This window comes from Acromyrmex echinatior, chromosome 3 (genome assembly GCF_024713525.1).
Source record: "Acromyrmex echinatior isolate Ae372 chromosome 3, ASM2471352v2, whole genome shotgun sequence".
Classification (NCBI taxonomy): domain Eukaryota; kingdom Metazoa; phylum Arthropoda; class Insecta; order Hymenoptera; family Formicidae; genus Acromyrmex; species Acromyrmex echinatior.
The window spans coordinates 7,376,638-7,388,740 of record NC_141854.1 but is presented as its reverse complement, the minus strand read 5'-3'; the positions used below and the strand labels follow the sequence as shown (position 1 = coordinate 7,388,740).

Below are 12,103 nucleotides of genomic sequence, written 5' to 3'. Positions count from 1 at the left end.
TAAACAGTTTACAGTGTAAAATAGAAGTACGATTTTGAGTGACAATATTTATACTGACTTTGAAAATACAAAAGAAAATTTATAAGATAAATTATAATAATTATAGTTACTTGTATTCTACTTGATGAAAAATTGTTTTTCTAGGATCGTTAAAAAGATACGATCCTGCTTGCGTGCTCATCGTCGAAGTGACCGTAGTTTGTACCAAACATTTATTAGTTGTCACTGTTTCTCGTAGAATAGAGGTCATTAATAGTAATCGTAATTTCGAGGCGTGGTAATCTCTGATCACCAGAGCATACACATACGCGACATTTCGGACATTTCGTGGGATACTAGAATGAAACTATTCGATATCAAAGAGGTATCTTATTCTGAAAATCTCCAAGCTTTGCATTGTTCTAGTTAGAAACTAATTTTTTATCTTTTCTATGATAGCGTTTCTTTAATCGCGACTAATATATTGGTCAATAAATAATAATATATTTTATTTGAAATTTTCTTCGCATTCGATCTTTCCTGTGAAATATTTTTTTGGGAACGAGCAATGATCCAAACACTTCCCCATATTTGAATCACGGCATCGTTCCTCCTTGTATTATTCATATTTATATTATCTATTCCTCATTACGATGTTAAGAAAATTTCGACTGTTCTAATCTACAGTCATTGCGATTAATTTGGTCGTTGAAAAGATCGTGACTGCCTTAGCAGTTGCGAATCCGTTGATTAATGATAGTGAAATGGTTTGGCACGCGATAATGCGCAATGCAAAACACTTTTTAGATACCACAAACTTGCTAGAATCTATTCTCCCGTTTACAAATTGTTCAGCGAATAATGCTTGGGAGCTGATGATTAAAATCAAAACTACCTGATTATATACTTTGAGACACGCTGTGTATAAAACGAAATTAGTTCTAACAAGAGATCGTAATTACGTGTTATTCGTCTATCATATTGAATAAATCGATTTGTCAAATAAAGAAAATCATTTATGACATTACAAAATATCTACCACTAGAAAATGTCATTTTATTTTTGTTATCATCGATCTTCTATCGAGATAAGAGTAGAGTGTGCAAAAAATGTTACTTAATTCCTTACTTGTTACAGTTATAGACTTACAAAAGTGAGCGAGCGTTTTTGAGTGATAAAGAATAGGCACTCTGCTTGTTCCGTTTTTGCTCCTCCTTTTTCAACCTTTTCTTCATTTCTTTCTTTAAGGGCGGAGAAAAAGATCTGTGCGCGAATTTGCTCGCGAAAATATACTCTTAATAAGTGATATCGGATTAAAGTGTATCTTAGAATATCATATCCGCATCGTCGAAGCATCAAAACTACCCTATAGATAATTATCCTGAAGCTTGAAAAATCTATCTAGATTTTGTGCAGATCATTTTGGGCGATCGTACGTATATAAGTGTGCTTATTTTAACTCTCGTTAGATTTCCTATATAACTATTAGACTTATATTCTAAAAGAATAACGTCACGACACGAAATCGCGCGATCCCGGAACAGAAACCTTCCCCGAATTTCGTTTCTGGATTGTCCCGATTTCTCGACAGTGACGTCAGTCAACGATTCGAATAATTAAAATCACCCAATCTTACGCGCTAGACTTCTTGTTTGCGAATGCAATTAGATTTATGATTACTATCTACTAGATACTGACCAACTCACGTACACAAATCACGCGCACGCACGCATCCCTTATAGTGAGTCCCTTATTGTGACGATGCTTCAGCTTCTCGCTGCGTTAAAAGTAATATCAGTGGTATAACAATACTTTCTGTTTAATCCGCGTGCGGGTGCAAACCTATCGGATGGTCGTAGGATGTATGCCATAATAGTGACGAATTTAAACGCGGACGATGTCAGGTGCGGGGCGGTAATATTCTAAGCGAGTCGTTTTGCTTGACGCTCCTCGTGAGAGCAATTATAACAGCGACAGCAACTATAATAATGATAATAATAATAATAATAATAATAATAATAGTGACAGTAATAGTGACGATAACAATTAATAATCACGATAATAGCTGCGAGAATAATCGCAGCTACGTATTGCACGGATCACAGAGTGGAGACAATTGCTAGGCGTTACAGAAGTAATCTACAGATAGTGCAGATAGTGCCAAGCTTTCATAATCGTGTATATACGTATTTATCAATATATTTTATAGATTCTCTCTCGCACGATTACATGTGCGCGTAAATGTATATATTTTATATATATGTATATATTCTGTACTCGCGTAATAAATGGTCGATAAATTTAAATCTATCTCTAGGAACGCGACAGCGCAGGCACTAAATTGTTGAGATACAATCGTTCTGGGCCACGATCGCTCGTCTGCCCTCACAATTCTATCGCGTATAGATATTGCAAGCTTTCGAGATACCGAAATGTACTCTTGTGCGATTAACAATAAGATACTCGCGTATAAAGTCGCGTGCTTTGTGTCGAAACTTGTGTGTAATTGTAATCGCGCTTTTTTGGTCGCACTACATAAAGAGATTCTTTTCCAACACTGGTAACACCAGACATAAGAGTTCAACGGATTTCCGTTGGACCTGGCAAATCCACACGAAACATTCATCAATAGTACAAATGCTGTTATTATTATTTCCAACAAAGCAAGATAAAAGCATTTTTCTAGCGATCAAGATGTGTCGCGTGAGCAAAATTTGACGAGATGAAACGTGTGTCGCAGAGAAGAGAGGAGTTGTAGGAGGCAAAAGCGATAATAAACGATAAATCTTACGATATAATTAGTAATATTATCATGTGATTCCAAATTACTTATTCTAAGTCTTAAAACTTGTGGATTATATGCATATTCTTTGGACTGCTACAAACTATAGATTCATCTTTTGATGCCTCCTTTTTTTAAAGAATTATGTCTCTTAATATATTTTTTATCTTTTCAACCCCTCTTTCTCTTGCTTCTCGTCGCCAATAAGGAGAAAGCCATAAATTTCCAACTACTAGTTGTTGCCGATATTGCGTCAATGTCGAGCTCGACGTACATTTCCATCTGAATGTTCAATAAATCTAATTTATCAATACACAAACATGAATATCAGATTTCGAATTGTGATTGTATATTTAATTACTCTCGAGAGAGAGCTCGGCGTTAGCGATTTGGTTGCGAGAAGGGACGAATCTGTTGATCTGTGAATATTAACACTAAACGTCATCGTGATACGTATATAAAACAAAATAGAAATATATATGTCTATTGATCATTCTACGATTTTTTTCTTCACTCATTTAATTCGAATAATAGAAACGCAAGTAATGCCTCATGTAGATTTCTATGGAAAGCCGTGAAACGGCAAGCTACAAGTTTTCGAAAACGATAGAAAATTTTTATTTAAACAAAATCCCTCGAATAAAGGTTTTCTAAAATTGTTTAGAGTTTTTTGAGAATTTTTTCAATTACTTCAATTTTTCTGATAATATGTAGTATATATCTTGCAATAAGATATACACTTGTTTAAAAGGAACTCTTTTTTTTTCTCTTTCTCTTATATTTCTCTTTCAAATTTTCTATTGTATTCTAATTTTCTCCGCTAATATTTAATGTGGATATTGTAACAAACTCTCAAAGTAGGCAAAAAGAGCTTCTAAACATCAAAAAATTTCTCTTACAATAAAGGAAAATTTTTATTCTTAAGCAGTACCTTTCTTCTGTGAAAGTTTGGTGCACATCTCGAGGAAATATCGTCTACTCGTGCTGATTACATTTAATTGGTGTAATTATATATATCATTCAGTGCTACGCTTATGATCGTATGTGGCTTAATATTCGTGAGATGCACTCTTCATCATCTCCGCATGGCACCGTCTTAGCGAATCCGGCAACGCACTTCGTTTTCAACTTCGCACCTTCGAAAACGTGTGTCTCGCTCTGCTCTGGTCCCTTTCGTGTTGGCTTATCGCGAGCTAATCGAGCCGCAGCGTCGCTTTCGATGTAAAGGATTTAATAATCGTTGATCCTGCCGCGATCGTCGTCCTGCCGCGTCTCGATGCTGCGGCGTCACATACCGAAAAAAAACTTTCAGGGAAAAGGCATACGCGTCTGATCTTACCGATCATCGTATCGACGCTGTGAATGACTTGTCCTCGCTTCAATCCTTAATGTGATCTATGATTTGTGAATCGACTGGTTAGCACTAGTCGAAGAAAGCTATTCATCGCTTTAATTTGTTGCTTATACTTTTCTCTTAAGAATAACGATCTTCTAATTGCTGTATGTGGACCGATAATTTACAATCAATTGCAACCATTATTTTCCATAACTTCCTTAACGGATCACGTTATATTACTGGATATATTCGCTTGATATACCCTTTCCGAGATATTTTGCGAGCATGTGTATTGCGTTCTCCATGCAACTCTGATATACTAGATATTAACATACGATGGTACACCAATTACTTGTTACGTATGTTACATTTTCATTAAACAGGACGATCTAATGCGGTGTTCGCAACCGCTTGGTCTGAAAGGCCTTTGCATTACAGGTATGTTTCGAAATTGCCGCAAATGTTACATTGGCGCGTTTTTCCTGAAATAATTAAAACAATTATCATGAAGTAAAGGGGCGAGAAACTGCATCGATAACGTCGGACGACCAATAGAATTACGTTGTCACAGTGTAAAGAGATATGATAATTTTCATCTCTCTCATTTTAAATTCTCTCTCATTTTAAATTTATTGCACCGGACTTTTTTTCGTCTTTTTAATAATGTTCTTCAAACAGAATTTCTCCCGAAATATTTTCTATATTTCACAACTTAAACGTAATGGATCGCGTGTACCGAATCGCTTTTTTGCTACAATTCTCTATTCTTAAGACAGCTCATTAACATTTCGTCAAGTTAATATAAAAATTAAACTTGATGTAATCAGTTTTCTAATCGGTCAGTTTTAGTTACAACTGCTATTGCTAAAAACATTATAATAGGCGTTACTGATAGTTTACATTTATCTTTTAATGAACTATTTCTTTTTTATTTTTTTGAGATGGTTTTTCTATCAGCAAATAAGAAACGAAAATCAACGTTCTTGACGATCATTCAATTACGTTCTATTAGATTACGTTCTATTAAATAGAGGAATATCGAATTATATCAAAAGAGAAACACGCTGAAAAGACTCCTCGCAATTAATCTAACCGGATGGTTCTCCTATTGTTAAAGCAGCGTCAATACGTACATAGGCGATCCCAATTACTGATAATTTATACCTCCACCTCGTCGAGATCTTAACATCAGTCGAGATCTCCAATCATCGATATTTCGTCGCGATTTATCTAGGCGAAGTATTTACCAATGATATTTGCATTATCGAACGTTAAATTTTCGTTCCTCAACCCACTGAACGGAAACGTGGAGAGACCGAGCTGGCCAATTTATACGCGCGGGTCGAAGATTTATTTACGGACGGCGAACTATGCGATGTAGCGCCGCGTTAATCTACATTGGGCTAGTGATAAACAGGAATGTGTTGTCGATCAGGTCGTTTGTGCTAAGACGGTCCTATTTTATGCCTTCGCGTTGCGAATCTCGATGGTGACGTTCTCCAGGACTGGGTCGGTGACGTTGTTCGTATGATTCGGAGATTTATTAGATTTCACCGAGGCGGCCGAAGCGTTTCCGCTGCTGTTGTGGCTCCCACGTCGCGATCCTGTGCGTGACCCTGGCGACAGAGATTTTCTTGCTAAAGTATCGCGTGCTTTGGCACGACAGCGCGGCAGCACGACACGAAAAGCCAGAATAACTTTAAGCATGAAGACCTGCGCGGAAGAAATGCATTAGTCAGAGCAAAATAGTCAATCGTCACAACGTCGAGTAAATGCACGTGTCTGAATGCGCGCGCGCACACGTTTGTATGTACATATGTATGCGGTATGTATAATGAATATGTGCATGCTATACATTTCTTTCTAGCGAACGAATTTATGCCTCGAACGCTTGAAAGGTACTCGGCAAAAATGTGCTTTACGGGATTTTTCTTTATAGGCACTTTTTCTTCCTCAAAATATATAATCACTTTTATTTATTAATTTCTTCAAAAATAATTAGGAATTATTATTTTTACATTTATTTTTAATACCATTTTCAGAGTTATAAATTTAGTGACTGTTAGGCTTCGAAAATCAAAGTTTGATTTAAGAATTAAAATAACATTAATAAGCAATCAAGAACTAACTATTTGTTCCTAAAATAGTAATTTATGTACAATGATTATATTTAAAAAAATGAAGAATTTTATGAAGTTTAATCTCGTGCCGCACATAATTTTAGTTAGCTAACTCTATCTAAGAAGTGTTACGATGACCTTCGTTGTCTATATGAAATGAAAGGCTCCTTTAATTGACGAATATTTCATGAGAATATTGCAAGTTTAATGATTGGCTCAGCGTGTTTATAAACTTTGTGAAAACGTCAACACACGAATGTAAGTGCACTTTGTGCATTATTTGAATAGTTCATGAATTGCACTATGTATTCTCTACTTCTCGCGTTAGAGGGAATAAAAAAGCCTTTTAAAAAATGCGCATGACCAAATTAAAAGACAACTTTTTGTGAGTTTTCTTATAGTAACTAATATAATAAAATTATAAAAAATAGATAAATTCGATGAAACTTAAAAATTATTTAATATTAGAATGTTCTTATTCCCTCTCAATAGATATTATATGTTATGCTTCTTTTCATTATAAAATGTTTCTATATGTATTTACTATCGATGAGTGGGATGTCTGTATGAATGAATTATCGTGCAGATGCAAACAACGACATTTTACTATAGCAAGCAACTATATTCGCAAATTTCAATAAACTATGCTTACAAAAAACTTCTTCTAGTATAACTCACAAATTACTAAATTGAAGTTGCGACGAATCCTCAATAGGGCGTATATATATATAAAACTCTGAATTGCGTAAGATTGTAGACTCTTTAGTCAATTTATTTGTAGTTGTGTTTTACTTTTGCGAAACAGATCATGTATGTAGAAACAAAATTGTCAATAAATAAAATTAGATTTGCCCTCTTAAGAAATCATATCGCATCGAAAGAATTTTTACAATAGAGCACCTCAGTCAACAATGAATAGTCAATAACGACGATTACAGTTGGGATCTCTTTAAGAACAATTACTTTGAATGTTGACTGCAAAGAGAGTTAAGTTCATAAAAAAGTATATTTTCACGACAAATCAAGATACATTGCTGTGCCAACTTAAACTTTGAATTAAATTATTGTAAATTAAGAAACTGTTTAAATGAAAAATTATTATATATATTATATATATTAATGTATATCACTTATATTTATATAACTCTGTTAGTCACGTAACGCAAAACAAATTTAATTTATAAGATAGAAGACAATACACAAAAATTCGGATATACACAATTAAACGTAATATTTTAAAATTAATTTTCATTAAAACATCAAAGTTAAAAATATTATTTCGTGTATCTATAATATAATATATATATATATATATATATATATATATAATATATAATATATATGTATATAAACAACTCAATAATTCTAATGTTAGCAAAAGAATAACTCCTCGATTTGGTCTAGCTACCCTCTTGGCAGGCGACTGTACATGCGTAAAGTACAAGAAGATTCTGTATCAAGGAGCATAAAAAGAGCTCTTCTACATAAAACAGGTATAAGTAAATAGTCACCCTTAAATATGGATACTTGTATGTATAATATACATACGCAGTCTTGTGAAAATTGATGTACTCCAAGTTCTGTCTTTCAAATGAAATTCTCTGAGATGAAGTATGATGGAGTATTTGACGCTTACGCAATCAAATTACATGACTACACACGCGAGCCATGCAGCCATTATCTGTAAATGTGTTCGGGGAATCCTAATCCCTTAGCAATAGAAACTTGATTAAGTCGAAGGAAAATGATATGCAAATTTGCTTTCATGTATATTAAAATTTTACTATGCAAATTACTATAACATAACTTGTCAATCATTAATCTATGAATACTTATAAAAAGTTTGATAGAATTTAACAAAATTTTCAGAAAGAAAGAATATCTACATATGTAGTTAAATCAATATCTAATTATATTGATTATTTTTAAATAAGAACGATCAATATAATTAATTATGAGATACAAAACATTGATAATAAAATCAATATATAATGTACAATTATATTTAAATAACTGTTAAAATTTTTTAGTAATAATTTAACTTTTTATGAAATTTTGTTTACTTGTGCCTAATAACATAAAACAAAACTATTTTTCTCGAAACATTATATGCAAAATATAAAAATATTTAATAGTATTTCTATTTAAAACAAATAAACGTAGAATAGAAAATAAATATAAAATCTCTTATTACATAAAAACTTCGCAAATAAGAATCTGAGATGGAAACGTAATTGTAGTAAATCATTTTGAGAAACGTTGTAGTTCTAGTAAATCAATCATCTGATACGACATTTTATATAAATAAATAAAGCATTTTCTCTCAAGAGAAAAGAAAATATATAATACACACAAATAACAATAGGAATAGAGATATATCTCTCTACTTACGACGTGCAATAATTATATTCCGAGATTTCAGTCATAAATCGAATTTATCGTAAGTAAAATATAGTAATCATATTAATAAAATATAGTAATCATATAGTACTAAATCTATTGCTTCTCTTTTAGTAATGATATTTGTACCACTAACTATATTAGATATGAATAATTATAACAAGGTTACATGAAAAAGTAATGCTCATTTTCATTAATGTAGATTAATTTCAATTCAAGTTGTTCTTCAACTTTTTCTAATTAATGCATACTGGTCATAAATCCGATAATCCGTAAGTTAAAGTCATAAAAAGGATGTAATACATATAAACACAATAATAAAAACAACTTAAAAAACAAAACTATACAGGCAATTTACTTCTATTTAATTTAAAAATAAAACTATTAGGTGTTGGAATTAATTCGTAGCGTTTTACAAGTGATGGGAAGTACTTTCATTAATGTATTTTTTAATGCTCATGTGAAATAAATAACATTCTTTCATTAAAAACGCTACGAATTAATTCCAACACCTAATATATTAATTCTTATCTTAAATTAAATTAAAAATTTTTCTCATCACATATCTCAGTTAACCCGTTATAACTGTCTTCTCCTGGACTCATCGATTTTCACGAAGCTGCATCAGAAATATCGCGAAATAGATAGGAAAGAGTCGCTTGCTCTATCTGAATAGGGCTTTGAATAACAAGTTGCTTGCTTAGTAAGTGAATGAAAAACCCATACGGCTCATTCTGTGCTGTGAGTGGTGAGAGTGTTTCGCACCTTGCGAGGCGTTCGGTGAATGGGCCCTCAAGGATGCCATCGAGGGTTGCCTCGATGGAGCTCGTACACTCGTTCTCGAGCCGCGTCTCTCCTGAGTGTGCAAAAGTTTGTTCTCTCTCAGCAGCGAGACGTTCATCAGTCGCGCGTTGGGTGTATTAAAGATAGTGCGGTTCTCTCGCCAACGAGCCCTACAATTCCACATCGTGTCACATAGTTAACAGAGCGAGGTAGGTATTTTTTTTCGACTTGTCAATAATTCAATTATTTTCGCATGGCAAAGCTTTTATAATACATGTACAGCAGAGATATATTTATACGTGCGATTCTTGAAATTTTTCAATAGTATTTTAAAATGTTTTTACCTCGTTAGAGACATAAGATCTGTTTTTTTATTGCTGCACTCTGAACCGGTGCAATAAGTTAAAGTGAAATAAAATATATTTGTTTCATTTCAACTTATTGCACTGTGTGTTCTAGTTCAGAAAGTGCCTATTATGTGAGTTATAATAATGCTTTTATAAAATAGACAATTAAAATAGACAATTTTTATATATAATTTTATACATAATTTCGTTTTTAAATAATTATAATCTCGTTTTTCACACGAAAGATAAGAAGTTCTGGAAACGTACGGATCATTTCTAAGCAAATATATATATATATATGAGCAATACTTTTGTAAAATTGAGATTTTACAAACGCTAAAACATTCTAAGAACTCATTTCTCGTAATCAATAGTATCATAAAATAATACTGCATTATTTCCAATAAAAGCACATATTGCACGATGACATATAACAATATTTTGAGAAACATTAATTATTTAGAATGTTATATGGAAATATTTTATAAATGAACGATTATTTTATCAAACACTCGTCGACATCGCAATTTCTTGAATAAAACAACAGTCATCTGAGCTAAATGCATATCTGTATTCAAATTCTGACAACTTCAATTAAAGTTGTCACCAGAATATTTTAATTCCAGCCTAATTAAACTTAAATTAACATGTTAATTATTTAATATCCAAGAGATTTATTGAAATATGCAAGAGATAGAATAATATGCAAGAGATTTATTGAAATCGAGTTGTTATTATTTCAAGAAATTTGCAAATTTAATCGAAGTCTATGCATGTTTTATTTTAATACAAATTGCACAAATAATAAGGATTAAATTATTTGTAACAATAATATTTAAAAAATGTATAAATAATGAATATAAATTACTTGTAACACCTTAATCAAACTGCTTACTTGCTGAAAAGTCTAAGAACGACGCAAATGATGACGAACATCAGTGCCATGCCAACGAGAACGCCGATCATCGCTGGATCGATGTACTGGAGGCTGGGTGACTCTTTGACCTCAGCTGAAAACAAATTCGTTGGTTTGCACGAGGGACCCCGGAACTAGAAGCTCGTAAATTAAATCCCATATGCCCTAGAGGAAAAGTCAAACGCGCACCGTACTATTGATACGGTAGAAGAGAGAACTCACAAGGAGAAGAATATATTATCAAGGGATCCAACTGTCAAGATTACAACTGTCCGATTCGATTCTCCTTAAAATATATTGTTAAACAAAAATCCAAGACACGGGTATTATTTATATCGGTCTAATTTGGGATTTAAAGATTTGAGATTTAGAGAAACAAACCCTCAAAGCTTATATTTAATTCTAATCGATTATCAAAGAAATGAATGAGATATATAAAAAAAAATGTTTTATAACAAACTTTTAGGCTAATTCTACAATGTGCTTTTTGTTTTCTGTTTCTTGCTTGTCTCTTGTCTTATTGACCAAAAAGGCAAGAGACAAACAGAGACAAACAGCAAGAAACAAAGAGCATTGTAGAATTAGCCTTAGTTTTTTAAATATATTTTATAATTATCTACATTTTCCAAAAGCCTAATTTTTTTAAACCTTTTGTCCCCACAATTAAGTTTTGAAAAGTTGTTTTATACCTTAAATCTCTCAAATTGAGCTGATATAAAAAAATGCGCGACTTTTAGATTTTGTGTTTAACAATATATTTCGAGAAGAATCGAATCAGTTCCGGACAGTTATAATTAAGTTCCTTGTGAGTACAAAGAATATATATTTATTAAGAACTGTTATTCACCGACTTTATTGATTTAACATTTTTCTATTTTTCTAATAATTTTAAGTAATTTTAATATTATTTTAAAAATATGAATATTATTTGATGATTATTAAAAAGTAGAAACGATGAAAATGTTATTTAGCAAAGAATATGAATTAAATAATCGCAGAATTTCTTTTACTTTAAAATGATAATCATTAACCGCAACATTCCGTCTGTATAAACATACAACGTTCTTAGAATGTTATATAAATATTCTTTTTAATATTTATATAATAGTCTACGATTATCATGTCTTATAGAAATATTTCTTATTTTTGTCTTTTCGCACTGAAAAAAAATATAATCAATTTTAATAAATATTTAGTTGAATATTGCCAACTAAATATTTATTAAATATAAAGATATATTTATTTGATACAAGAAATGTTAATTTGATTTAACAATCATTTTTTTATTGAACAAATATTTACTTACTATAAGTAAATGTTTAATTTATATTTTTTTCTCAGTGCGCGTTTTCATAAGTAAGAAAAATTTTCTTGGCATGCGAAAAATATCAAGCAAGTGGGAGAAGTTTCATTAATTCCGTCGATTCCGTCTCTTTCAAT

General features: G+C 32.0%; 1 protein-coding gene across 2 annotated transcripts in view; it reads right to left on the bottom strand.

Moving 5' to 3' along the window:
• Window positions 1–5,017: 5,017 nt before the first annotated feature.
• Window positions 5,018–12,103, bottom strand: part of jus (EB domain-containing julius seizure protein) — a 33,292-nt gene continuing 26,206 nt past the window's right edge. The window contains exons 4-6 of one of the 2 annotated variants that reach the window (XM_087404055.1): window positions 10,643–10,757; window positions 9,383–9,570; window positions 5,018–5,713 (exon numbers count right to left, since the gene is read on the bottom strand). In XM_087404055.1, coding sequence (XP_087260181.1) covers window positions 5,559–5,713; window positions 9,383–9,570; window positions 10,643–10,757 — 458 coding nt within the window. In that variant the 3' untranslated portion in view covers window positions 5,018–5,558. Of the gene's footprint in view, window positions 5,811–9,382; window positions 9,571–10,642; window positions 10,758–12,103 lie in introns of both variants that reach the window. The other variant, XM_087404056.1, reaches the window with a different exon arrangement.